Below are 27,476 nucleotides of genomic sequence, written 5' to 3' on the forward strand. Positions count from 1 at the left end.
CTATCTGTGGTCTTATCTGGTATCTCCTCCTTGGATCTTGGATCCGATTCTGGATCTTATTTCGCACCCGTTGGGGATTCCTCTTCCAGACCTGGGCAGTCTGAAGCTCACGGCTTGGCTGCTCCAGTTCCATTGATTGCCAGGACTCCTGGACTTTCTTCCCCCATTAATTCTCTGCTGGTGGCAGCCCATAAGTCATCTACCAGAAAAGTTTACCGTAGTAAATGAAAGCGTTTTTTGATCTGGGCTTCTCAGAGGGATCTAGATCCTTTTACTGCTCCAGCGCCAGTGGTTCTTGAATTTTTAGCACACCTTTTCCAGCAGGGCACCAGCTCTTCTACAGTGAAAGTTCAACTGGCTGCTATTTCTAATTTCCATGTAGGTGAAAACATGGGGTCTTTGGCTTCTTCCAGACTTTGCAAAACCTTCATTAAAGGGACCTTTCTTTTACGGCCTCCGGTTAAGGACCCCACTCTTCCTTCTTTTGGACCTTAGTTTTACAGGCATTAGTTGCTCCACCCTTCAAGCGGGCAGCCTCTGTGTACTTGAAATTTTTGTCTGGGAAAACACCTTTCCTAGTGGCTATCACCTTGGCTAGCAGAGTGTCAGAACTTCAAACATTATCTGTTAAACCCCCTTATATGTTTTTTCATAAAGACAGGGCCTCACTTCAGACTAATCCTTCCTTTTTGCCTAAAGTGGCTTTAGAATCAAATATCAATCAATCAATCAATCTGCCTGTCTTTTTTCCAGATTTTTGGGAGAATATAAACTACATTTGTTAGATGTACATAGGCATTTACATTTCTACTTACACAGGACTAAGCCCTTTTGCAAATCTGACCAATTGTTTGTGCCCTTCGCTAGACCTTTTCTAGGCAAACCAGTTTTCAAGGTGACAATTGCCAAGTGGATTTCCCTTTGCATTCTGCAGGTTTACAAAGATAAAGGTATGCCCATTCTACTAGGTCCATGGCTAAGTCAGCTGCTTTTTGGTGCAGAGTATCCTTGGATGACATTTGTTCAGTGACTACTTGGTCCTCATCTCATACTTTCATTTCTCATTATAATTTCGACCTGGTTTCCAGAGGGAGAGCATCCTTTGGCTCCGCGGTGCTCCGGAATATCCTTCTAGGAGGGCCTCCCAGGTTATGGCAGCTGGGGACTCTGTCCCACAGGTTGATGACCAAATGAAGTTAACTACTTCAGATAAAGAAGTTATGTACTTACCATAACGTTCCATCTGAGTAGTTAGACTTTATTTGTCATCTACCATCCCTCCTTCCTTCCCCCTGGCCTTGTTATTAGGTTCATTCATCTGAAGTGACTAAGAGATAGTGCCCTTGAGGCCCTCTTGCATTTTCTTGTGGTTCAGATTTTTGCTGATCTGGCTCATTTGTTGGGTGGCAAACTCGATCTGAGGGAAGGAAGGAGGTGCAGTGGTATTATGGGTAAGGGAAGCAGCTCGGAGCTCAGATCTGATGCTGGTGAAACTGCCGTCTCGAATCCGGTCCTGATCCAAAACCCACAGGTTGATGACAAATGAAGTCTAACTACTCAGATGGAACTTTACGGTAAGTACATAACTTCTTTTTTGCATCATATTTTCCCACTTCAGGGCAGAATCATGAATAAAGGCAAAAACCAGAAGACATGTTGAGTTTTGCTTCAGAATGTTTCTGTTGGGTTTCAGCTAATAATCGTTACTGTTTCATCTGCTTGGCATTTAGACTGAACATGTTCAGTGGACCAGTATATAATCTGAGACTAAACTATGTTGTGTATTTGTTTCAAAGACAGGAATGAAACACAATCTTCACCATCTCAGCTTCAAAAGGTAAACCTCAAGGATCTCTTCCCTGACCCCCCTTTCTTTGTTCATTAATAACCTGACTTTAGACCTCCCAAGCATACAAGCAATACTGTTGACATTTATTTATTTATTTAGTATTATTTATTTTACATTTGTTGACCAGGCTAGTCTAACTGGATACATGTCCATTTTCAGTAGAGGCCCGAGGAGAAAAGCTCCACTGTAACAGTCTAAGGTAACACACTAAGAAAAAAAAATATATACAAGAGGATAACTAAACTACTAAGCAGGAGTTAGCAACTAATTAGCATACAAAACAACAGAACAGCAATTAGCGAATCAAAAACACACAGCAACAACAGCAGTATTTAAATACAGAATTGAAATTTTTTTTTTTTTTTATTATTTTTGATATTATAATCCTAAGAAAAAGTTTTGCTAAACCAATTTTGCAGCTATCTATTCAAAGAGATTTTACTAACATCCTCAACGGGTGTCAAAAATATCTGGCACTACTAAAAGTAAAAAAAAAAAAAAAACATAAGAACTAAGAGCTCACTTTTCAGAACTCTAGAGAAACTAAAATTTACAACAAAACCTCAAATCATTGGCAGAATGATGTATGAGAAATCAGCAAGGCACCCTGTACTTTCTTCCTTCCTCAAAAAAGAGCAAAGATAAAACTAACAAAAATGTTTAAAAAGTTTCATACCATTCTTTCCCCTACGAATGATCAAGACAAAGTTATTAGTAAACAGGTTCCTTGATCATAACTTATTGAGAACACAAGTTGGCCAACAATAATCTTGCACTTGCCCCCTCCCCCATAAAAGCTCCCTCTGATTTATGTATTTTAACTCCATAGCTGCACACCAACGGGAAAGGGTAGTAATCAGCACAGTGACCCACACTTCCATGGAGATACAATTTCAGTGGCCATGCAGAAATATTGGCCCACAATTCCAAGGAGATCATATTTCACTGATTATTGGAGAAATAGTGATCCACACCTCCAATGAGATCATATTTCAGTGGTCATGCAAATAGTGACCCACACTTCCAGGGAGACATGATTTCAGCAGTTATGCACAAGTAGTGACCAATACTTCCAAAAAAAATAATATTTCAGTGGTCATTGCACAAATAGTGACTCATGCTTTCAAGGAGATAATATTTCAGTGGTCATTGCACAAATAGTGACTCATACTTTCAAGGAGATAATATTTCAGTGGTCATTGCACAAATAGTGACTCATACTTTCAAGGAGATAATATTTCAGTGGTCATTGCACAAATAGTGACTCATGCTTTCAAGGAGATAATATTTCAGTGGTCATTGCACAAATAGTGACTCATACTTTCAAGGAGATAATATTTCAGTGGCCATGCACCAATAGTGTCCCATACTTCTGTAGAAATAATATTCAGTGGTTGTGTGGAAAAAATTATCCACACTTCCAAGGAAATCATATGTCAGTGGCCATATACACATACTGACCCACCCATAAAAGGAGATATTTCAGTGGTCATGTACAAATAATGACCCACACTTCCAAGGAGAAAATATTTCAGTGACAACAGCACCCACTTAATCACCAAACATTCTCTTTGGGTAATGGAATATCTTGTCTCTGGTCTTCATAGCTTGCAGCTTAAAAAGCATATACGGTGTTGTGCACCCTCAAAATCCCATGGAAACAAAGCCCCTATGCTTACCTTTGGTGCATCAGTGTAAACTATGAAGGGTCTCCTGAAATCTGGTAATGCTAAAACAGGTTCTGAACATGATGCTTTCTTAATAGGTTCATATGTAGGTATTAGGCTATCTGCCCGAAGGTATTTATAAGCCTAACCAGAATGTGTTGGCTTTCGGTGCCCCCTTAGATTAGTTCCCTGTGCCTGTTTTAAAATGTTTAGCAGTCTATACTGTCTGTTTTATTTTAAAGAGCATATTTCCCTTTGTAAAGTCTGTAAGATGGTATACTACAGATGCAAACAAGGGTGCAAATGTTTGTCAGTACCCAGCTAAGCCAGAAAATATCCTCACTTGCTTCTTAGTGTCTGGAATAAGTCCATTTCTTACTGCTTCTAACTTTTCTTTCTATTCCAGATCATAAACATTGTATCTGTCATACCTAACTTGCTGTTGATGGCAGTGACTGCCAACCTGGCTTGTTACTGAGACAATAGCACAGTCTGTACCTTAGCTAGGTAGGAATCCCAGTTCTTACCATGTACTATGGCATTCAACCACCCGACATTAGTTCCCAGTGCCTCTATCAAGAAAAGCCACTGGAGTGATCCCCAGGGTGAACTTTCTATTACCCATCCACTCATCAAGATTTCTCTTGAAGAGGGACAGCAAGGTGCTCTGCTTGACGTGTATGGGAAGTCTATTCCAGAGCATGGACAATCTCTGGGTGAGGAACATGTCCCTCCAAGCATGTTCTGTTGATTGTGGTAATGAGGTTGAGGTCTCTGGAGCATGTGGTGCGGAGGGATTGGGATTGCTTTAGATGCAACATTTCTAACAGAGATGGATCAGACATGGCTTTGTAAGTCAAGCAGAGGTTGCCTCTAAGTGGGCGATATGAGACAGAGAATAGCTGGAGTGCTTTGAGTCTGTCTGTGTAGGACATGTGTTTAAAGCCTAGGATTCTGTACATGAGGTACTTCTGTAGCCTCTCCAGCCATTGCAGGTGTCTAGTGAGGTGCATGCCAAATGGGGCATTATACTCGATGATTGCTCTAATGAGGAAGAGCAGAGAGAGAGAGAGAGAGAGAGAGAGACGATGACCTCTTTCTTCAGGGATGCAAAACTCTTGGTAATGAGATGTGCCATATAGAAGGACTTTCTGACCACAGTGAAAATGTGGTGTCGAAGGAGAGGTTGCTGTCAGCCTGCGTCCCCAGATCTCTTATAACGCCTTCAGTGTTCAGTGGGCTCCCATCAATATGGTAATTAGTGGGAACTGAGTTTTTACCAAAGGGGATTACAGCCCATCCTTTGCCGTTAAGCTTAAGGCCATGGTTTTAACACCAGTCATTGGTCTCAGTGAGGCCTTTCTGTAGGATGTGTGCATCACTTGGGGAGTTAATAATGACTCCCAGCTTACAGCTGTCTGCAAACTTGGTTAGCCAGAGTCCCTTTGTGTTGGCCCGGACTTCTCTGTTTTATTGTTAGTTGGCATAATATTCCCTCTGTTTTACTGTTAGCTTGCATAATATTTATATAAAATGAATAAAGCTGTACTTAAATGGGAAGATGTTTTATAGCCTTTCCACCAGGATCTGCCTTCTCTACCATTGTGCCGGCCACTGATAATAAATCCATCACTCCATGTCTGAACCCACTAATGAAATAGCAAAAGGAAGCCCCAGACTCCCATATGACACAGCATGAAGAACCTTCTAGTGAACCATAGCAAATGGTTTGTAAGGATGAAGTTTAGGAAGCCACTTTGCATTTTCTATATTGTGCGAATAGATGGTCTCAACTACATGCTTTTACTCCTTTTATTCTGTGCCACTTGTGTCATTTCTCTGCTTGTGTTACAACGCTAACCATATGTTACCGTCTTTATTACTGTGCCACGTGTGTCATTCCTCTGCTTGTGTTACAACGCTAACCATATGTTACCGTCTTTATTACTGTGCCACGTGTGTCATTCCTCTGCTTGTGTTACAACGCTAACCATATGTTACCGTCTTTATTACTGTGCCACGTGTGTCATTCCTCTGCTTGTGTTACAACGCTAACCATATGTTACCGTCTTTATTACTGTGCCACGTGTGTCATTCCTCTGCTTGTGTTACAACGCTAACCATATGTTACTGTCTTTATTACTGTGCCACGTGTGTCATTCCTCTGCTTGTGTTACAACGCTAACCATATGTTACCGTCTTTATTACTGTGCCACGTGTGTCATTCCTCTGGTTGTGTTACAACGCTAACCATATGTTACCGTCTTTATTACTGTGCCACGTGTGTCATTCCTCTGCTTGTGTTACAACGCTAACCATATGTTACCGTCTTTATTACTGTGCCACGTGTGTCATTCCTCTGCTTGTGTTACAATGCTAACCATATGTTACCGTCTTTATTACTGTGCCACGTGTGTCATTCCTCTGCTTGTGTTACAACGCTAACCATATGTTACCGTCTTTATTACTGTGCCACGTGTGTCATTCCTCTGCTTGTGTTACAACGCTAACCATATGTTACCGTCTTTATTACTGTGCCACGTGTGTCATTCATCTGCTTGTGTTACAACGCTAACCATATGTTACTGTCTTTATTACTGTGCCACGTGTGTCATTCCTCTGCTTGTGTTACAACGCTAACCATATGTTACTGTCTTTATTACTGTGCCACTTGTGTCATTCCTCTGCTTGTGTTACAACGCTAACCATATGTTACCGTCTTTATTACTGTGCCACGTGTGTCATTCCTCTGCTTGTGTTACAACGCTAACCATATGTTACCGTCTTTATTACTGTGCCACGTGTGTCATTCCTCTGCTTGTGTTACAATGCTAACCATATGTTACCGTCTTTATTACTGTGCCACGTGTGTCATTCCTCTGCTTGTGTTACAACGCTAACCATATGTTACCGTCTTTATTACTGTGCCACGTGTGTCATTCCTCTGCTTGTGTTACAATGCTAACCATATGTTACCGTCTTTATTACTGTGCCACGTGTGTCATTCCTCTGCTTGTGTTACAACGCTAACCATATGTTACCGTCTTTATTACTGTGTCCCTTTTCCTTCTCTTTCAAATAAATCGGATGAATTATTTTATCTCGCTGCACCCTACCCTTTCAAATATTGTTTTTTTTATTTCACACATCTTTAAAATCCTCATTAGGTAGTGTTCCCATCCTTTTACTGTTTACAAATGAAATGCCACCATTCCCTGTGGGCAAGGCTTTTTCACCCTGACATATTGTCTGTTTCATGCATTATAAGTAGATTTCTGACTAGTTTTAACTTTTTGTATTTATCTTTACTTCTTTTGTGTTGATTTCCATCAATAAAAACACATTTCCCATTTCTTATTCAGTTTGCTGTCTTGCAGTTTTAATATGTTTCACAATGACACATATATATCTGCCTTATGTTTACCTTAATAAAATGTATTAAATTTATATCTATGTCTCATTCCCTTACCCTTTTCAGAAAGTACCTCTCCTTTTTTTCTGTTCCACCTGAAACCTTTTCTTAACGCTAAGCAGTTAAAATTCATCAACAAAGGAAACAATTCCTTTGTCAAACAAATGTATTAACTGAACAACAGTATCCATTTATTTTCTTCTTTAAATGCACACAACAGCAATACCCCACATACCAATACAGTGATGTTACTTATCTTTTTATTTAATGTCAATAAAATAGACAGGCATTTTTCTGTTCTAATATCTTTCCACACTTCCCATTCCCAGTGTTCTGCCTATTTACCTGCCTGTGGTTTTTCAAAAAAATTGCATCAGCTTTCAAACTTGTAATTTCTTGTATTACAGCTTCTGTTTTACACCTCCCTATAATTCCATTCACATTAACAATTGCAATAACCACATTTTCTTTTGTCTTCCTCCTTCGTGCTGGCTTCTTCAGTTTGCTAAACTCAGCTTTTTCATTTTCTGAATCTTTTTTTCTCCTTTATCTTCCTCCTATTCAGACTCTCTCATATTTATTTAGTATCTTTACTATTATTTCATTACATCACACATTTCTCTCTCGACTGCTATCCTTACCCACCATTGTAGTCTCTGTGTTTGCATTCTAGAATACTACATCCTTTCTGTCTATAACAGCGATTGCGTTCTAGAATACTACAGCCTGTTTATAACAGCGATTGCATTCTAGAATACTACATCCTGTCTATAACAGCGATTGCATTCTAGAATACTACAGCCTGTTTATAACAGCGATTGCATTCTAGAATACTACATCCTTTCTGCCTATAACAGCGATTGTGTTCTAGAATACTACATCCTTTCTGTCTAACAGCGATTGCGTTCTAGAATACTACATCCTGTCTATAACAGTGATTGCGTTCTAGAATACTACATCCTTTGTCTATAACAGCGATTGCATTCTAGAATACTACATCCTTTCTGTCTATAACAGCGATTGCATTCTAGAATACTACATCCTTTCTGTCTATAACAGCGATTGCATTCTAGAATACTACAGCCTGTTTATAACAGCGATTGCATTCTAGAATACTACATCCTGTCTATAACAGCGATTGTGTTCTAGAATACTACAGCCTGTTTATAACAGCGATTGCATTCTAGAATACTACATCCTGTCTATAACAGCGATTGCATTCTAGAATACTACATCCTGTCTACAACAGCGATTGCATTCTACAATACTACATCCTTTCTGTCTATAACAGCGATTGCATTCTAGAATACTACAGCCTGTCTATAACAACAATCTTCTTCTTCTTACTGCTGTCTGTTTGCAGTTTTACTTTTACTTCATTTATATTTGTATCAGTTTCACCATCTTTATCTAATAACATCTTAACATCTATATTCATGCTGAAGTTCCCATACATGGTGCACTTATTTCAAGGCCAACAAATAGCTGATGTATGCCCCATTAGTTAATTAGTTATTTGGGTATAATGTGATCTGCACCTGCCTCTGGTATGCCAGCATAATACACAACAGCTGCCCTCACCAGAATGACACTCTCTAAAAAGCACTGCAGAACACAGTTTACGCCTTACCTATTATAGCTACTACTGCCCCTATTGCACAGGCCGAATTCATCCTTAAGCTTGTGGTTGTCATTGAGAATTTCTTCTTTCGGCTTTTCCCAGTTAGGGGTCGCCACAGCGAATCACCTGTCTGCTCATGGTTGGCAGTGGAGTTTTACGGTGTTGAGTTGCCAGCTCGGTGCCCAACCCTCCACGGAAGGCAGACATACACATTCATGCTTAGGGCCAATTTAGAGTGTCCAATCTACCTACAGTATGTCTTTGGGATGTGGGAGGAAACCGGAGCACCCAGAGGAAACCCACGCGACCACAGGGAAGACATGCAGACTCCGCACAGAAGGCACCCCAGCCAAGGATCGAACCAGAGAACCTCTTGCTGTGAGGCGGCAGTGCTAACCGCTGCACTGCCGTGGCCACTCTGTGGTTGTCATTGAGAACATCAGATCATAATTTCAGTCAAATATCTATCATTCTGTAACAGGATTGGATCTGAACATGTTTCTTTGCAATCTGCATTAAATAAATGACAGAAAAGCAAACCCAGCCTTCCTGTTGGGGTGTATTGGGATACTTTGCCTAAACCCTTTCAAGATGCCTTATTCAAAGATAAGAGTAATGACATGTTCCTCAGACATATGTATGAATGCTCTAATGTCATATCTCATAAACCCTAGTGTATCAGACACTAGTTTTATGCATACAATTGCTCTTGCTAGGGCTGCTTTAATTGCCCTTTACATCACATTTGTTTACGATAGTGCATTTTCTGCTGGCTTCTTACTCTTTAAACTTTCCCACTGACACTTTATCATGTACTTTCAAAGCATCACTGAAGTGTGATTTTTTTTTTGTTATAGTCCAAGCAAAACATAGAAACTGCAGCAAGTAAATCTAGCCAAGTAAAGGGTCAAACCAGTAAAACAAATCTCAAGAACCATGAAAGCTTATTTTGTTCTTATAGCATCTGATTTTAAATTGCCCCCAATCCATCCAATGACTATCTATATGCTGAGTAAATCCAACCACCTCAACCTCTGTATTTCACGGCAGGACTGAAAACTCTTTTCTTATCTGATTATTCTTACTGTTAAACATTAGGACTCCATTCGTCCATCCTGCTGGTTGCATTGCTACACGGTTTGATTACTCCATTAATATATTTTGTACTTTTATGCTTCACTGATGCTTTAGTATAAAGCAATACATAATCCAACAGACTTTCCATAGGTTCATAGGTAAGTACTAGGCTAACAGCCCTGGAGCCAATGCAAGCCTAGCCCAATAGTGTTCCCAGTCATCTGGCTTACCAGACGTTAGTTCCCTGTGCCCCTATCTAGCAATGCAATTGAAGTGACCCCCGGGGTGAATTTCCTATTTCCCACCCACTCATCAAGATTTTTTTTTGAAGAGGGCCAGTGAGGTGCTCTGCTTGACTGAGGAGTGCTTGAATGGGGAGTTTATTCTAGAGTATTGGAAGTCTCTGGGTTAGGAACCTATCCCCCCAGCAGGTTCTGTTTAATGTGGTGATAAGGTTGAGGTCTTTGGAGCAACTAACATGGAGGGATTGAGATTTTTTCAGATGAAGCATGTCTAGCAAAACTGGGTCAGACATGGCTCTATATGTCAAGCAGAGATCGCCTCTAAGTAGGCGATATGACACAGAATAAAGTTTATGTTTTTTAAGTCTGTCTGCATAAGGCACGTGTTTGAGTCCTAAGATCCTCTTAGTGAGGAACTTCTGTGGCCTCTCCAGTTGTTGGAGGTGTCTAGTGAGGTACATGCCAAATGGGGCATTGTACTTTATAATGGGTCTGATGAGGGACGAGTAGAGAGAGACAATGACTTCTTTTTTCCTGGAAGAGAAACCTTTTGTGATGAGATGTGCCATGTAGAAGGACTTCCTAACTACAATGGCGATGTGGTTGTCGAAGGAGAGGTTGCTGTCTACCCATGTCCCTAGATCCCTTATAACACCTTCAGAGTTAAGTGGGTTCTCTTCGATATGGTAGTTTGTGGGCACCATATTTTTCCTGAAGGGGAATGACTATGCATTTTTTTGGCATTGAGCCTAAGGTCATGGTTTTGGCACTAGTCATTGGTCTCCATGCAGCCTTTTTGTAGGATGTCTACATCAGTTCGAGAATCAGTAATAGCTCCCAGTTTGCAGTCATCCATGAATTTGGTTAACCAAAGTCCCTTGGTGTTGGCTTGAACTTCAGAGAAGTAGATACCAAACAGGAGAGGACCCAGAACTGATCCTTGTGGGACTCCACTTGTAACTGCCCGATAGTCAGATTTGGAGTCAGCTACTTTCACCACGTGGGTTCTGTCAGTGAGCCATTTGGCAACCCATCTAGTGATGTATGGGTTACTGCCCAGATTAGTGAGCCTATCAATGATTCCAGAGTGTGGGATGGTGTCAAAGGCTTTGGCTAGATCGAGGTAGGCTGTGTGGACAGCCTTGCCTTCATCCACCGCTCTGGTGACTGCTTCAAAGAAGTCTATCAGATTGAGCAGACATGATCTGCCTTTCACAAACCCAAACTGCATGGGGTCCAGGGTTTGAAGGTTCCCTATATCCTTATTTATAAGATCTGTAATAATACGTTCATAGGTAGGTACTAGGCTACAGGCCCTGGGGCCTATACAAGCCCAGCCAAAAAGGTACCCTGGCTTTTGCCACCCAAGAAAATTATTTTCCTGTGCCACTGTCGAGCAGAGCCACAGAGGTGATCCCCGGGGTGAATTTCCTATTTCCCATCCAATCAAGATTTTTCTTGAAGAGTGCTAATGAGGAGCTTTGTTTGATATAGATAGGTAGTTTATTCCAGAGTATGGGAAGTCTCTGGGACAGGAATCTATCCCTCCGACATGTTCTGTTTAATGCGAAGACAAGGTTTAGGTCCCTAGAGCGTGTAGCTCGGAGGGATTGGGATTTCTTTAAGTGGAGCATGTCCAACAGCTCTGGGTTTGATATAGCTTTGTATGTTAGACAGAGATCACCTCTGAGTAGGCGATATGCGACAGAGTAAAGCTGGAGTTTTTGAGACGGTCTGCGTAGGGCATCTGTTTGAGGCTGGTAATCTTCTTTGTGAGGTATTTCTGCAACCTTTCCAGTTGTTGTAGATGTCTTGTGAGGTACATACCAAAAGGAGCATTGTACTCTCTAATGGGTCTGATGAGTGATGAGTAGAGGGGAACAATGACCTCTTTTTTTCTGGATGAGAAACCTTTTGTGATGAGGTGTGCCATGTAGAAGGATTTCCTGACTACTGTGGCGATGTAGCCTGGCTCATCAAACTGATGGGGCGGTAGTTCCCAGGGTCAGTAGTCGCATCCCCTTTGTGGAGTGGGATGACTGTAGCAGTGCACCATTCAGTGGGAACAAAGCCTGAACTGAGGCTGTAGTTGAACAGGACACTCAGGTGTGGTGCCAGTTCTTTTTGTAAACCATGTAGGACACAACCTGGTGTATTATCTGGTCCCATGGAAGCTGTATTCTTAGCTTTGGTCAGTGCGGTTTCTACTTGTGCAGTCGTGATAATAGGGATTTGGTATTCCTTGGGTATGTGGATGGGCCCTTTAGGAGGTGAGGGGGGAGTAAAGTTTGCACTAAACCTGTCTGCCAAGATATTGGCAACATCAGCTGGTTCAGTATAAGTGGTGCCGTTGTGCTGTAGCTCAAAGCAAATCTGCGTATTATTATGCAGATTCTTGACATAACTAAAGAATGCCTTGTGGTTATCCTTAGTATCTATAGCAATTTTGCTTTTGTAACTAGCTTGGGTGGATTTCATGAGGGATCTCAGTTGTTTACTGAGATTTCCAAGGGAATTTTTCCAGTCATCGGACTTTACCCTTTTCTGCAACAGTTTTTTTCTTTCTGTTGTCGAGTTTGTTAATGGTAGGGGTCCACCAGATTGGCTTCCTTTTTTTTAGAGGAGAGCATCTTGGTTCTATTTGGTATGGTCCTATCTATGCAATTGTGTAAGTGCTCATACAGTGCCTTGGTGTATGATTCAGCAGCCTTACTTACATTCCCCATTTCTATGAATGACGTAAAGCTTGCCACTTCTGTCCTTAGAAGCTCAAAATTAGCTTTGGAGAAGTTTTTCACTGTGGTTTCCTTTTTCGGGGGTGGGGTGGGGGCGGGATTTGGATATCAATGGTGATTAACTTGTGGTCGGATCTGACCAGGGAGGGGTTTATCAAAGGAGTAGAGCAGCAGTCCCCCATGTTTGTAATGACTAGGTCAGGAATGTTATTTCCCCTAGTGGAGGTGAGGATGAGTTGGTCTAAGGCATTGGAGATGATGAATTCCAGGAAACGTTGGGCAAAAGAGTTGGAGCAGGAGTAGTTGTTCCAACTAATGGAGGGGTAGTTAAAGTCTCCCAGTATAAGGGTATTAGGATGGACCTTGATGTTTTCCAGAGTGCCCAGGAATGCAGAGATGGAGTCCTGGGACATTGTGGGGGATCTGTAGCAGGCTACAACATAGACTGCAGTTTTGTCCAGTGTTAATCGTACCTGAAGTATTTCTGATGAGTTATGTTGGGCAACAAGTCTGGAGGTGTGTGTATCTTTTATAAATATGGATACACCTCCACCTTTGGGGGTTCGGTCATCACATCCCTTAGGGCTTTGGTGCAGATTTGGGGGCCGAAAGGTGTGATATGCATTGTAACCTGGTAGTGCAGGGGTGCTCTCAGGAGCCTTGAACCAGGTCTCTGTTACTGCACAGATGTCAATGTTCTCCAGTTTGAGGAGTGACTCAAGTGAGTGCATTTTGAGGTTTAGACTTTTAGCGTTGAGTAGCATAGCACTTAGGATGTGTTTACTAGCAGATGTTATGGTGGTAAATTTGTCTTCAGGGCATTGCCTAAAAAAGGCACTATAGGGGTGGCAAGGGCCTTGACCAGTATCTGGAATCCCAGGGGTGACATATGCAGGATGTTTCTGGCAAAGCATTGAGATCTGTCTGTCATGTCATCCCAAGCAGACAGATACTGGATCCCCTTTGAATGACACCAGAAACTTAGCCAATTGTTGAAGTCAATAATTTTTGGTTTGTACTGTGGTATCATTCTTGGCGATGGTAGGATGCTACTCAAGGCTAGGGTCATACCTGCCAAACAATCTGGAATGTGCCCTACACAGTGCTATGTCTTTCTTTCTTCTTTCCTTTCTTCCTTCCTTCCTTCCTTCCTTCCGTAACATCACCATCAAGTGAACGAAGATGGAGATGTACCTGAGGTCCCAGCCAAACTTTCCCTAGTCTGCTCAAATAGCACTTCAGCCCCCCCCCTGAAAAAAGTGATAGGCTTATTGTTACCAACAGAGTCAACAAAAAATAAATGAATAACTTAGAGAAAGTGGTTTGGTCATGTGGAACGTTGCTTTCAGTGTCAGAGTTCTATGAAGCAGTCTTCCACTGGTACCTGTAAAAATGGAGTGCTGTACTCTCAATGCCTATAGCTTCAATCTGTCTCTGTCTTTCTGGTACTACATTAGTGTAATTCTGTACTGTACTGTACTCTATGATTCTGTGTTGTTATGCGTACTTATTTGTACTCACACAGGTCATCCTCAGAACACAAGGTTCTGCCCTAGTGTCCCGAGTCAGTTTTATATATTTATTTGACATTTGTTTACCAGAAAAGTCCAACTGGGATAACATCCCATTTTCAGCGGAGGTCCAGGAAAAAAAGTTCCACATTGGCATGATATGATTATAGCCAAATAAAGTTATTACAAAGTCTAATACAGAAGAATATAACATATTAACTAAATAAAAAAATCAGCTTCAGCTCATACAGTGTGAACCAACACATACAAAGTGAAAATATTTAGACAGTTATCACAAGCTGAAAAAAAGCATTGTCAACAGATCAATTATTCACAAGTTGTAGTTCATAGAGACCACACCGGGTACACTCTCTACAACAGAGATGACTAGATAATATAGCTTATGCAAACATATATTTGATCTTTGTCTAAGAATTAGCTTTTAGTAATTATTTCTCTCTGAACATAGTCAAAGTATGCTGGTAGTGAAAGGAGTTACCAAAGTCTAAATCACTATTTAAAATAGCACAGTATTCTGAGAAACCTGCCAAAATAGCAAGATTCACGAACTAAAGGTTATGTTAGTTCTTGTTTATTTTACTTAAGATCAAAAAACTGAGACACATAACCGTGAGCAGACAGACACGTGCGCACACACACACACACACACACACACACACACACACACTGCGTCTTTCTCACCCCCCCACAAACAGTTATGAAAACTTGTATTAATAGTACTTAGCGCTAATTTAGTGAAATAACTGCAGAGAACTATAGGCAGTTAGAACCAAAAATCAGTTTCTGAAAGATGAACAAAACAGAAAGAGAGAACTGAGAACATGTGCCTGGTTTTATACAGGAATGCAGTTGTGCACTGACCCTATAACTGCCAGCTATGTGCTGCACTTTACATATGGATATGAGACGGTAGTTCCTGTAACTGTTTCCCATTATTACCTGTATTTGAGACCTGGTCATATTTGCCATTTCCCATAACTACACAGAGTTTTCTTTTTATTATATTAATCATTTTATTACAGGTAGGGAGCTGATGTTAATGGACATTTTCAGACTTAAAATGAAAAGGGTCTAAATGTTAGTGCACAGTAATAGATATGTTATACAGTTTGGCTTTGTCAAAGGCAGATCATGCCTTTTAAACTTGGATGACTTTTTCGAAACAGTCACCAAAGCCATTGATGAGGGAAAGGCAGTCCATACAGCCTACCTCGATCTGGCTAAGGCCTTCGATACAATACCCCACTCGGGTATCATTGAAAAACTCATCAGCTTAAATGTTAACCCATACATCACAAGATGGGTTGCAAACTGGCTGAGTGACAGAACCCACAGGGTCAGAGTTGCTGGCGCCATGTCAGACTCAAAGCCTGTCACAAGTGGTGTCCCACAGGGCTCAGTCCTGGGCCCACTCTTGTTTGGCATCTACTTTTCCGAAGTACAAGCAAACACAGGAGGGTTATGGCTGACAAAGTTTGCAGATGACTGCAAACTGGGCGCCATAGTAGAAAACACATCTGACACAGATATCCTTCAGAAGGGTCTCACAGAAACGGATAACTGGTGCCAGAGCCACGGCCTAAAGTTAAATGCCAGAAAATGCATAGTCATACCCTTCGGGAAAAACAAGGTTACCCCTAGCTACCAAATAGGTGGCAATCCACTGAGCACAGAAGAAGTTATCAGGGACCTGGGGACCCAGGTTGATAGTAGTCTGTCATTCAACACCCATGTAGCTAAAGTAGTTAGGAAGACCTTCTACATTGCCCACCTTATCATGAAGGGATTCTCATCTAGATCAAGGGAGGTCATAGTCTCCCTTTACTCATCACTCATCAGACCAATGATTGAGTACAATGCCCCATTCGGAATGTATCTGACCCGACACTTGCAGCAGCTGGAGAGGCCACAAAAGTTCCTCACCAAAAGGATAAAGGGTCTCAAAATCTGTCCTATGCTGCCCGACTGAAAGAACTCCAGCTCTATTCAGTCGCACGCTTGCTCAGAGGTGACCTTTGCCTAACATACAAGGCCATGTCAAACCCAGATTTGATGAATATGCTTCACCTCAAAAATCTAGATCCATCAGAGCCACAAGGGCGGAGACTTAAACCTCGACACGGCTATTAATAGGACGTGCTGGAGGGATAGATTCATCACCCAAAGACTCCCTATGCTGTGGAACAAAATCCCGGTACATGTGAGGCAGAGCACCTCGCTGGCCTTGTTCAAGAGAAATCTTGACCAATGGATGGGAGATCGCAGATATACCCCAGGGATTACCTCAGTGTCACTGCTCGACAGAGGCACAGCAAAATAATGGGTATAGTTCCCCATACTAAAGGGGTGGCGTAAGCCACAAAACGATGGGCTAGGCTTGTAAATGCCCTCGGGCAGATAGCCTAGTATGAACCTATGAACCTATGACACTTATTTCTTAGATAACATCAAATGTTATAATGAAATACTGTTAACTTGTTGCAGTTTTGTAAATCATTTGGTCATGTGATATAACCTGTAGAAAAAGAGCACCCTTTCTAATTGGTGTTACACAGATGTCTATGTAATGACTGACATCCTCCATGGCCAATCAACTCCATTCCTGCATGGGCTGCTATCCTAGCTGTCATGCTCAGTATCTGGCCTACATAGCATTCTGTGTTGTTTAGCTGATGGTTTGCACTGTGTTCTATAGTCTTGGATTTCACAGTATCTCATGCCCGCAGTATTTGTTTAACTGTAAATTTTTACATTAAGACATGCACTATAACATGTATTTATATTGTAGCCATTAACTGTACTGAATGTACTATTGCACCATATTGTAATGTTATATAGTTATTGCAAAGTACTCCTTCCATCTGACTAACAGAACTATGTCATGACAAAAAAAATCCGTTTGTATTAGTTGGCATAACCATTAAATAAATAAAATAACAAGTATGTAAATAAATATTACTATCTGCGTGGGCCCTTTGCAGTCGATTCGAATGAATCAGTTGTACACTAAGTAAACGAGCACATGTACGTAATTACGAGCATTCTGAAATGGTAATACTAATGCTGCATTCCCATTAGCCACTAGCACCTGTTCGAAGAGCCCATCTAACACTGAGATCTTCAAATGTGCATAGGGTTAATCAAAAATCATCAGTTTCATGATCACAAAAAGGCATTCAGTGGAGAAGCCTGCTTTGTCTACTAATCCAAGGTACCAAGTGTCGATTGTCAAAGTCAAAGTAAACTATAGTTGATCAGATATACACAGCAGTGCAAGCTGAACGAAATTACATTGCTTTGGTCCCATGCAAGACATAACAATGAACACATAGTTTTAATGACAGTAAGACTAATGCACATACAGTCATAATTAAAACATTAAAAACACAATAAATTACCACAAGGACAGGAAGACATTAGACAGTATTAGTCTAGTAGGTATTGCAAGACTATGACTTCACATTGTGATTGTTAGAATATTGCACTTCATCAGTTGTAGTGTGATATATTCTGATTGTTGTACACCCATGGACACACACACACACACACACACACACACACACACACACACACACAGTTATACCTTCATACTTAACAAAAGTATGATAATTAACATTGCCATTTGATACATAATTAAAGATTCATACTGTGTGTGCAAGCAAACAATCAGCTATATACAAGTTTAACATCAGACAGTTGAAGAGTGGAACACTTTTGCAGACTGGAGGATGTATGGTGTTTTTTTTTTTTTACATGGCAGCACCCAAAATCCAAATGTACAGGACCAGCTAATCAGTACTAACCAGATGGTGGGCCTATTAAATGTATTCGTAACTTTGTGCTACAAGTACACGATATGACAAATCTTCATATAAACTGTCACCATCAGCACCATAAACCAGCCAGAGTTATTTAACAATAGCCATGTGATGACGCAAGATGACAGAATTTAGCTCCAGTGAACACATGGTGTGGGTTCAACAGTACAAAGAGGGGGCTGGGCATTTTCACTCTGCAGTAATATTTTCCAAAACTTTGGTTGATAATGGTTGTTGACAATGGAAGGTGGTAATGGTTTACTCTAGGTGGGGTGGGTTGTTATCTATTAACTCAGTAAAGCTGTGGACTACAGAAGTACAGCCCAGGTAGGAAATTGCAGTTAGGACCCATTGGAAAGTGCTAGAATAGTTCATGTCAAGCAAAAGATGGAGGGTGGGGGCCTTGTCGGGATACCTATAGCATGACAACCTGCAGCCTACACTGCTAGGGGTGGAAGGGAGAGGTATTAATGATCGGACGTACCCCAGTCTGTATTCTTAAGGACTTTGAACAACGATATGTTCTGCTGGTAATAACTTATCCTAAGGCTGTATCAAGACACAAAACATGTGGCTAATGGCAAGGACATGAGAGCACACTACTTGTGTACCTAATGCTAAGACATGTGTGCACAACACATGTAATGGGAAGGATGTAGGAGTACAAGACAAGTTACTAATGATTAGGATACAGGAGTGCATAACACTTATTTTATTTAGTCCAGTTTGATAACTGGATAAGTAGACTGGTAGATCGAACATTCCAGCTAACACCTGTATGAAAAGGCAACATTAAGTTATATCAATGCACAAGTAAGAAAGCTGCCATATACTGTTGGGATAGAAACACGTAAAATATAATACATTAAATGTTTCAACTAACTTTAGTATTCATACATGATTCATAGATTTCAACTAAATTTTCCTAGCATTCAGTTTCATATATATATATATATATATATATGTATATATATATATATATATATATATATATATATATGCATATGTGAAGAATCTTTAGCTGCAGCTTGGGTCAGCAGGGAGCAGCCTAGCAGCTGCGGTTGTGTTACATATAAGAAGATCAGCCACATATACAATCTAGGTATGTGCATCGTGTACAGTGTAAAAGAAAGGAAAAAAAAAACATCATTAGTATAGTTTTGTTTTCCCGTTAAACATTTGGTCATAACTAATCAGTGCTGAAATATCTAAGCACATCAGCCATTACCTTGAAAACAATTCAAACTGCCTCACTTAAAAGATGTTCCTTACAAATCATGTACAAACTGACACAATTAAAATAGCGTTTTGGTTCCCACAATGCATTTACGCAGCAGTTGCAGACCTGTCTGTCTGTCTGTCTGTCTCTCTTTCTTTCATTCAAGTTTGCCTTCTCATTTCCTTTTTAAGTAAGATCTTTTCCAAAACAATGCCCCCCATAGCCATAACATTCCCCACCCTCACTGATTATTAGCCCTCCATAGCCATAACGTTCCCCACCCTCACTGATTATTAGCCCTCCATAGCCATAACATTCCCCACCCTCACTGATTATTAGCCCTCCATAGCCATATCATTCCCCACCCTCACTGATTATTAGCCCTCCATAGCCATAACGTTCCCCACCCTCACTGATTATTAGCCCTCCATAGCCATAACATTCCCCACCCTCACTGATTATTAGCCCTCCATAGCCATAACATTCCCCACCCTCACTGATTATTAGCCCTCCATAGCCATAACATTCCCCACCCTCACTGATTATTAGCCCCCCATAGCCATAACATTCCCCACCCTCACTGATTATTAGCCCTCCATAGCCATAACATTCCCCACCCTCACTGATTATTAGCCCTCCATAGCCATAACATTCCCCACCCTCACTGATTATTAGCCCCCCATAGCCATAACATTCCCCACCCTCACTGATTATTAGCCCTCCATAGCCATAACATTCCCCACCCTCACTGATTATTAGCCCTCCATAGCCATAACATTCCCCACCCTCACTGATTATTAGCCCTCCATAGCCATAACATTCCCCACCCTCACTGATTATTAGCCCTCCATAGCCATAACATTCCCCACCCTCACTGATTATTAGCCCTCCATAGCCATAACATTCCCCACTCTCACTGATTATTAGCCCTCCATAGCCATAACATTCCCCACCCTCACTGATTATTAGCCCTCCATAGCCATAACGTTCCCCACCCTCACTGATTATTAGCCCTCCATAGCCATAACATTCCCCACCCTCACTGATTATTAGCCCTCCATAGCCATAACATTCCCCACCCTCACTGATTATTAGCCCCCCATAGCCATAACATTCCCCACCCTCACTGGTTATTAGCCCCCCATAGCCATAACATTCCCCACCCTCACTGATTATTAGCCCCCCCCTAGCCATAACATTCCCCACCCTCACTGATTATTAGCCCCCCATAGCCATAACATTCCCCACCCTCACTGGTTATTAGCCCCCCATAGCCATAACATTCCCCACCCTCACTGATTATTAGCCCCCCCATACCCATAACATTCCCCACCCTCACTGATTATTAGCCCTCCATAGCCATAACGTTCCCCACCCTCACTGATTATTAGCCCTCCATAGCCATAACGTTCCCCACCCTCACTGATTATTAGCCCTCCATAGCCATAACATTCCCCACCCTCACTGATTATTAGTCCTCCATAGCCATAACATTCCCCACCCTCACCGATTATTAGCCCCCATAGCCATAACATTCCCCACCCTCACTGATTATTAGCCCTCCATAGCCATAACATTCCCCACCCTCACTGATAATTAGCCCTCCATAGCCATAACATTCCCCACCCTCACTGATTATTAGCCCTCCATAGCCATAACATTCCCCACTCTCACTGATAATTAGCCCCCCATAGCCATAACATTCCCCACCCTCACTGATTATTAGCCCTCCATAGCCATAACATTCCCCACCCTCACTGATTATTAGTCCTCCATAGCCATAACATTCCCCACCCTCACTGATTATTAGCCCTCCATAGCCATAACATTCCCCACCCTCACTGATTATTAGTCCTCCATAGCCATAACATTCCCCACCCTCACTGATTATTAGCCCTCCATAGCAATAACATTCCCCACCCTCACTGATTATTAGCAGAGTGCATTACCTAGTTAACAAGAGGGAGAAAGGCTACAAAGAGAGGATGTTCAAAGTGTGGCAGTTTTACTTGTATTTTTGTCTAATTTTCATTTTTAAGGTTAGTTGGTTAATCCTGTCTTTAACTCCCCTGCATTATGTGCTCCTTTTATGTGTAAATAAATGTGAAGGCTGTTTGTTTCACTGTCACACAAGCACATCGTGTGCCCACAAAGTCTGTAACTTAATTATCTTTGATTTTGCCTAATGTCACTGAAGCTTACCTTTCATCTGTCCATGATTTTTGTAGAACACCCTTGATTTTGCCTCCTATTTTACCCTGTCCACCCCTTTTAAAACTTTCAATTTTCTAAATCACTGAGGATTACAGTCTGACTAATGCTAGATATTAAGTTTCACAGTTTAGAGTTCATTTGCCTGTAAAAATGCATACTAATGCAAAACCCATTTCATTAATAAACGGTTATGCTGCACTCCGCCCGTGTACAGCATTAACACGATATTTAGCTACAGAGAAAAGTGATACAACTTACTAGTGCAGGTAAGATCATCCAAGTGACAAGCATGATGATTCAAAGTCAGGAAGTAGTGCCATCATACGTCCGTGGAGAGCCAAAGTTTGTGAATATGAAACATCAGAATATCCAGTAAACTGGATTTGCAGAGCAGGAAGCCATCCTGCCATCCCAGAAGAAAGAAAGAGGAGGAATGCGGGTATGTGCAAAAAACAGTTACCCGCGATCTTTGAGACGTGAATGTCCCAACGTTTGTCGTCAGATGTCTTATGAGAGATGTTTCATGTGGAAGTCTTCGTTCAGAAAATGTTCTTTACTCTACTAAGGCTTTTACATTGAAATCTGAAGAGGAGAGGAGAAGGCTATCATTCAGATTGTTGATAAGGAAATAGTGTGTGAGCTGAAATGTTGCCTTTAAGGATGGACACTGACTTGTGTGACTGCAAGCAAAACAAATCTAAATAATTTGTTTTCAGCTATCTGAATGTTGTGAGTGTTACAACAAGGATACAGGTTAGTAATAGCAGGCCATGTTCATTTTTGGGATAAGTGCATTTCTTACTATGGAAGGATGGGCTGTGGGAGACAAGAGACAGGAAATCCTGTAACATAACTTTAACTGTGCAACAGTCTTACTTATAACCCTATCAGTATATGGAACAAAGGACAGAGAAGGGACCAGGCTTAAGCCCAAACATCTGTGCTTGGTAACACCGAGTACTCTATTCCCATTGTTATCTACTATTACAAGGGGGTGAATGGTATGTCATCTCTGGCCACTGGTAAAGACCATGATGTTAGAGGTAATAGTTGGTTCTATTCTACAGATAACTTTTAAAACATTGCATCTCTAGACATCTTTTAACCATTGCAAAGTACTGCTGTCAAAGTTAAGTTTTCGAAGTTTGTTAAGCAGCAGTAGTGATTTACCATCTCAAATGGAATCAGTTGCAGTATAAAGGACAGTTATGGTACTGAAATAGTTGTGCAAACCATACGCTGTTCATCCCTTAGTAAAACCATATTCATTTACATGCTGGAAGACTTCCTTGTAGAGTTGTTTCTCAAATATTTTTGTAACTGGGCACAGGTTAAAGAGAAGGATGTACAAGTTCAGAACATGTGACTAATGGTGAGGATACGGGCATGTATGGCACATGGTCCATAGGTGTTTACTAAGCTTGCAGTCGAAGGAGATCAGTGAGAGGCGCATCACCCAATACTGTGGGAGATTAACAGAGCCCCCTATTAATGTTTGAAATGGTGGCGATACAAGAGTACTTGATGCATGTGGTTAATAGGGAGGATACAGGAGAAAACAATAAATGTTGTTAATGGTTAGGGTAAAGGACTGCACAACACATTTCTGTAGATGTAGGTGCACATCTATATATAACTACAGACATTAGATTCACATTTCAACTTCATGTCATGCCTGGGACTTAAATTATACTTTTATCATTTAAGGTATGAATTGGAATCAGTTGAGAGAAGATGTGTGGGTTTTTGTGATGGTCATATAAAAACTGAGTCTCTATACTGGTACAGGTGAAAAAAAAAAAAAAAAAATATATATATATATATATATATATATATATATATATTTTTTTTTTTTTTATTGAAATGATGCAGCATAAAGTTGGTGCCTCCTTTGACTGGGTACTGAGGGTAGGGATGAATAAAGAGCAGCCATCTTTTACAGACTGCGTATCATATGAGGAAGAGCATTGCTTCTTTTAGTTGAAATGGGTTAACATTTCTTCAATTACACCACATAAAAGGCAGAATACATGGAAGTATCTATCTGTCTGCCTTGTAATATATGAGCTACATTCAGGGCTGGGGTTGATGGACAGTGCTCTCAAATCAATCATAAAAAAGGACATGTGTGCCCATTAGGCTTAAACGGGTAAGAAATGAAATAAAAGTAAAAGAAATGTGTGGCAGCACAAGGCACAGCATTTGATTCTTATCCAAGGTTATTGGCGAGATATAAAATGCCCTTCAGGGCAGTTAGTCTAGGGTTCACCTATGATGTAATCCTTATTTATTAATTCATTTATTTTTATTGCCAGAAAATCACATATTTAATGAGGGGCAAGGCAAAAATCAGAGAGTTGAAAGTTATGCTACACCCATTTGCATCGTAACCGCTGGATTGTATTGCACTGTGTGAACTGAATTCACAGTGTGTATGTGTGTGTGTATGTTTTTATTTATTTTGAGGGGGGATTCTAAACCATTACACCCATCTGCAAAAACATCATCCAAAGAATGCAGTAAGTAGTTAAAACAATTCAGCTTTTAAAAAGCATTCTAACAAAGAGGGACTGCTTATAACAGAACATAAAATGCATCAAGCACCTAGTATTTATTCTCAGACTAAATAATATAGTGGTCAGCCTCCTAAGTACATTAATAATCTCCAACTCCAAGGATGCAAAATTCCCAGAAGCTGCAAGGTTTTCTGTCCACAACCTTCTTCCTTATCTTTGCTGTTGGCGGATCACTGTTTCTACATTGCTACTAGTCAGCGTTTGAAAGGGATTTATTATTCCTTAACCATGGCAACCACGCATTCAGTTGTCATAAAAGGCATTTATAGGTTTACATCTTTACTGTAGCTGCAACCATGTTCCTCTGATTTACATCCCCTCTCTTATTACATGTTCTGTGATATGAATCCAGGTCTTTATTTCATTATTGTAGAGAATAAGTCAAGAGCGATGTACGTTAAAATGCATCTATGGTCACACACGCTGCATTAACTTTGGGACAGAAATGTGTGCATTCATAAATATGCACACATAAAAAATATCTCACACTGGGTGTATGTGTGAGTGCTTACGTGCATGCGTGTCTGTGAAATCCTAAGCTGTATTATTTCTAATGATGAAAGGTTTACTACTGAATCATCTCTGTTCAGAAGGGCTGTTTAAATTTACAGGGGATATCTGTCTACACCTTCTTTTAACTGAAGTGTCAAAGACAGACACTGATTTTAGCTGTCTGAATGAATGCACAAACACGATTTAACACTTGCTAAGTATTTTAAGAACTTTTTATCCAGCTTTTGAAAATGCTGCCACTTAAAGGTATTAAAGTTCAGCATAGATTCCATGACGGCAGTAAAGCATGCTTGCAATTGTGTTATTTTTTTTTATTGCCAACGCATTAAATATAGCTTGGACTTGTAATCCCCACATTATAAATGCAGTAATGTGTCGACTCATAGTTTCTCAGTTCTCGCTCGGAGATATAATTAATCTAACTGAATATTAGAGTACCACAGTAACTGACAGTGCTTTTCAAAAGTAATAGTATGCAGTGTGTGTGTGTGTGTGTGTGTGTGAGAAAATCAGTATGAATGTGGTATCTGTACATGTGTATGTTTATGTGAGATGCAAGGACAAATGACAGAAAGGATGTATAAAAAGACAAGACAACACAATGAGCAGATATATAAGCACGTGTGGTCAGGATCAGTGAATGTGTGTTTGTAAGAAAAATTCAGCTGACCAGAAGTAATGCATGGACACATGGCATTAAGTGCTACAGCCTTATAGCAATATAATGTGCACTTTATGACTGCATATTGAGGCTTTTATTTATTTATTTGTTTATTTATTTTATCATGTTGTTCAACAGGAGTGCTTTTTTCTTCAAATGATCAATAACTATTAAACATCTTATAAAAACTGCCATTTCCATGACCTGATTTATTCACAGAAAGACTTGTAGAAGATTTTGGTTATTTGGTGCTAAATTGTTTTTAAATATTTGACATCTCTCATTCTAAGCAAAAGAGGCAGCCAGCATTGTTAACCAATTTCCTGTGCTCATTGGACAGGTTAAAGAGAGAACACGCCTAGCCTACAGGTGATGATTCTTAAGGGTGTAGCCACAAATTTCACATCAGTAAACCAAACTCACTTGCTGTTGCCCTGCCCTCCACCAACTGCCTATTATATATAGCACAAAATAAAACTCTAAAACATCTTTAATCGGTAATTAACAATGCAGCAACTACACAAGACATGCTGTCCTCGGCACTCTGCACTGCCTCTTTCTAGTTCAGTAAAAGGTTAACATGACTTCATGACATGTATTATGTTTCCAAACATGCAGCCTGCTAAATGCTGTCAGAGTTACACAGCATTACTGTATCAGGTACCTGAGGGGCTTGTAAATCAATCACAGGATCTAACTAAGCAAAATGCTGGCACCTAAAGAAAGGTATGCACCATGAGGTTCAAGGTGTACACTGGGAGGTACAAGAAGTGCACTTGGCTACACCAATTGGCATTTCCAAGGAGCTGACAGAAAAGCAGAACAAAAGTATACAAAGCACAATATGCCACAATATGCATAAACCGAAAGAAATGAAGCTTCATCAAAAACCACACCGTGGGACATGTCAGTAGTGATTTCATCATCTTGCCCTCATTTAGGACTGAACACCTCCAGAGTGCTACAACCATACGGATTCTTCCAAGCACACATTTTTTTAGCATTAACAATTAAATATCTTTCCATGGGAAAAGGGAATCTTTTGCGGTCAGGCACAGTTGTGTTAAACTGCTAAATAATTCAGGATTACAGTTTTTTTTTTTATGAAATGCAAATGCATCTTCCTTTATCGTGTCCTATCAGGTTCCTTAAAACATACATTATGGTTACCTTTTGTTCAGGTTATGCGCGCCTGATTTTTACCGTTTGGCTGAGAGCTATTATGCGGGTACGGCGGACAGGTAGCATTTCCCGTGCGCAGTACCGAGAGGGAAGGGAGACTTTGCAGCTGCACACCGAGCTGCTTCTTCTTTCGGGTTTTCCCGGTTAGGGGTCGCCACAGCGGATCACCTGTCCGCCCATGATTGGCAATACAGTTTTACGGTGTCGAGTTGCCAGCCCGGCGCCCAACCTTCCACGGAAGGCACTGCGCACCGAGCTACTCTAGAGCGTAATTCCAGCACCCCTGCTGGGAGTAGCGACTGTTCGTCTGGTGCTGTTTGTAGTACCCCCCTCAAAGACACACACACTACTGCACTCACCTTGCTGCTGGTGACTCTGTCGGGGTTGTTCTCCTGTTTTTCATTCACGCGACTTTGAGGTGGTGGGTTCTGGTCCTGCAGAGGTCCGAATGCTGTAAGTACCGGTTGGTATGCCATGACTTACGATGGTTTCGTGTGCTGTCCTACAGCTAGGTGTGCAAATCGCCGCTGCTTTATCCCTCCAGGTGTAGTGGAGTGGCTATAGGACCGTGTTTGGTCACAGGTGTGACAAGATTCTGTGTTCTGGATACTTACAGGTAGAGTCCAGCCATAAGGCTGAGTTTGGATAATCAGTCCCAAAGCATAGGTTGCTAAGTTCTGATACTTGAGAGTGCAGTTAGATCCCTGCAGGTTTACGATCCCGCTCCGGGCACTTAGCTCCTGTCTAGGACAAGGTCGGTCAGAAAAGCTGGCAAGTGACAGTAGCCGGTGCCCAGGGACTACTATGTTCAATCCTTAAATTTAGTGCTACCACCAATGTTTATAAGCGTATTACGGTCCTTGCGCTTTACCTGCCACCTTTAATGACCGTGTCCCCCTGTTCAGGAGTCCTTTCTGCCAAGGCAGCCGCGGCTGTAAATATATAGAGTCACACCCCCTCCTCGTTAACCGTTTGTGCTCTCGACTGGAGTGTCGGATTCTGCCCCCGCCATCCGCTTCCTCTGTGCAGGTGGGGGTGGGGTACTAGTTGAACGAGGGGGGTGGGGTGAGGCATGTTCAGTAATAGGAGAGCAAAAGCTCGGAGGGGTGCTTGTTTTGTGACCGGAGGTGCAGTGACCAGATGCGGTGCCGTTGTTAT

At 41.2% G+C, this 27,476-nt stretch overlaps 1 protein-coding gene across 1 annotated transcript in view; it reads right to left on the minus strand.

Annotated features, from left to right (window-relative positions):
• Positions 1–27,272, minus strand: part of HAS3 (hyaluronan synthase 3) — a 252,371-nt gene extending 225,099 nt beyond the window's left edge. The window contains exon 1 of the mRNA XM_044082026.1: positions 26,678–27,272. Within this exon, the coding sequence (XP_043937961.1) occupies positions 26,678–26,794 (117 nt within the window). The 5' untranslated portion in view covers positions 26,795–27,272. The remainder of the gene's footprint in view (positions 1–26,677) is intronic.
• Between the last annotated feature and the right edge of the window lie 204 nt (positions 27,273–27,476).

The sequence above is a fragment of the Protopterus annectens genome, chromosome 8.part1, assembly GCF_019279795.1.
Source record: "Protopterus annectens isolate FY-2018-M chromosome 8.part1, PAN1.0, whole genome shotgun sequence".
Classification (NCBI taxonomy): domain Eukaryota; kingdom Metazoa; phylum Chordata; order Ceratodontiformes; family Protopteridae; genus Protopterus; species Protopterus annectens.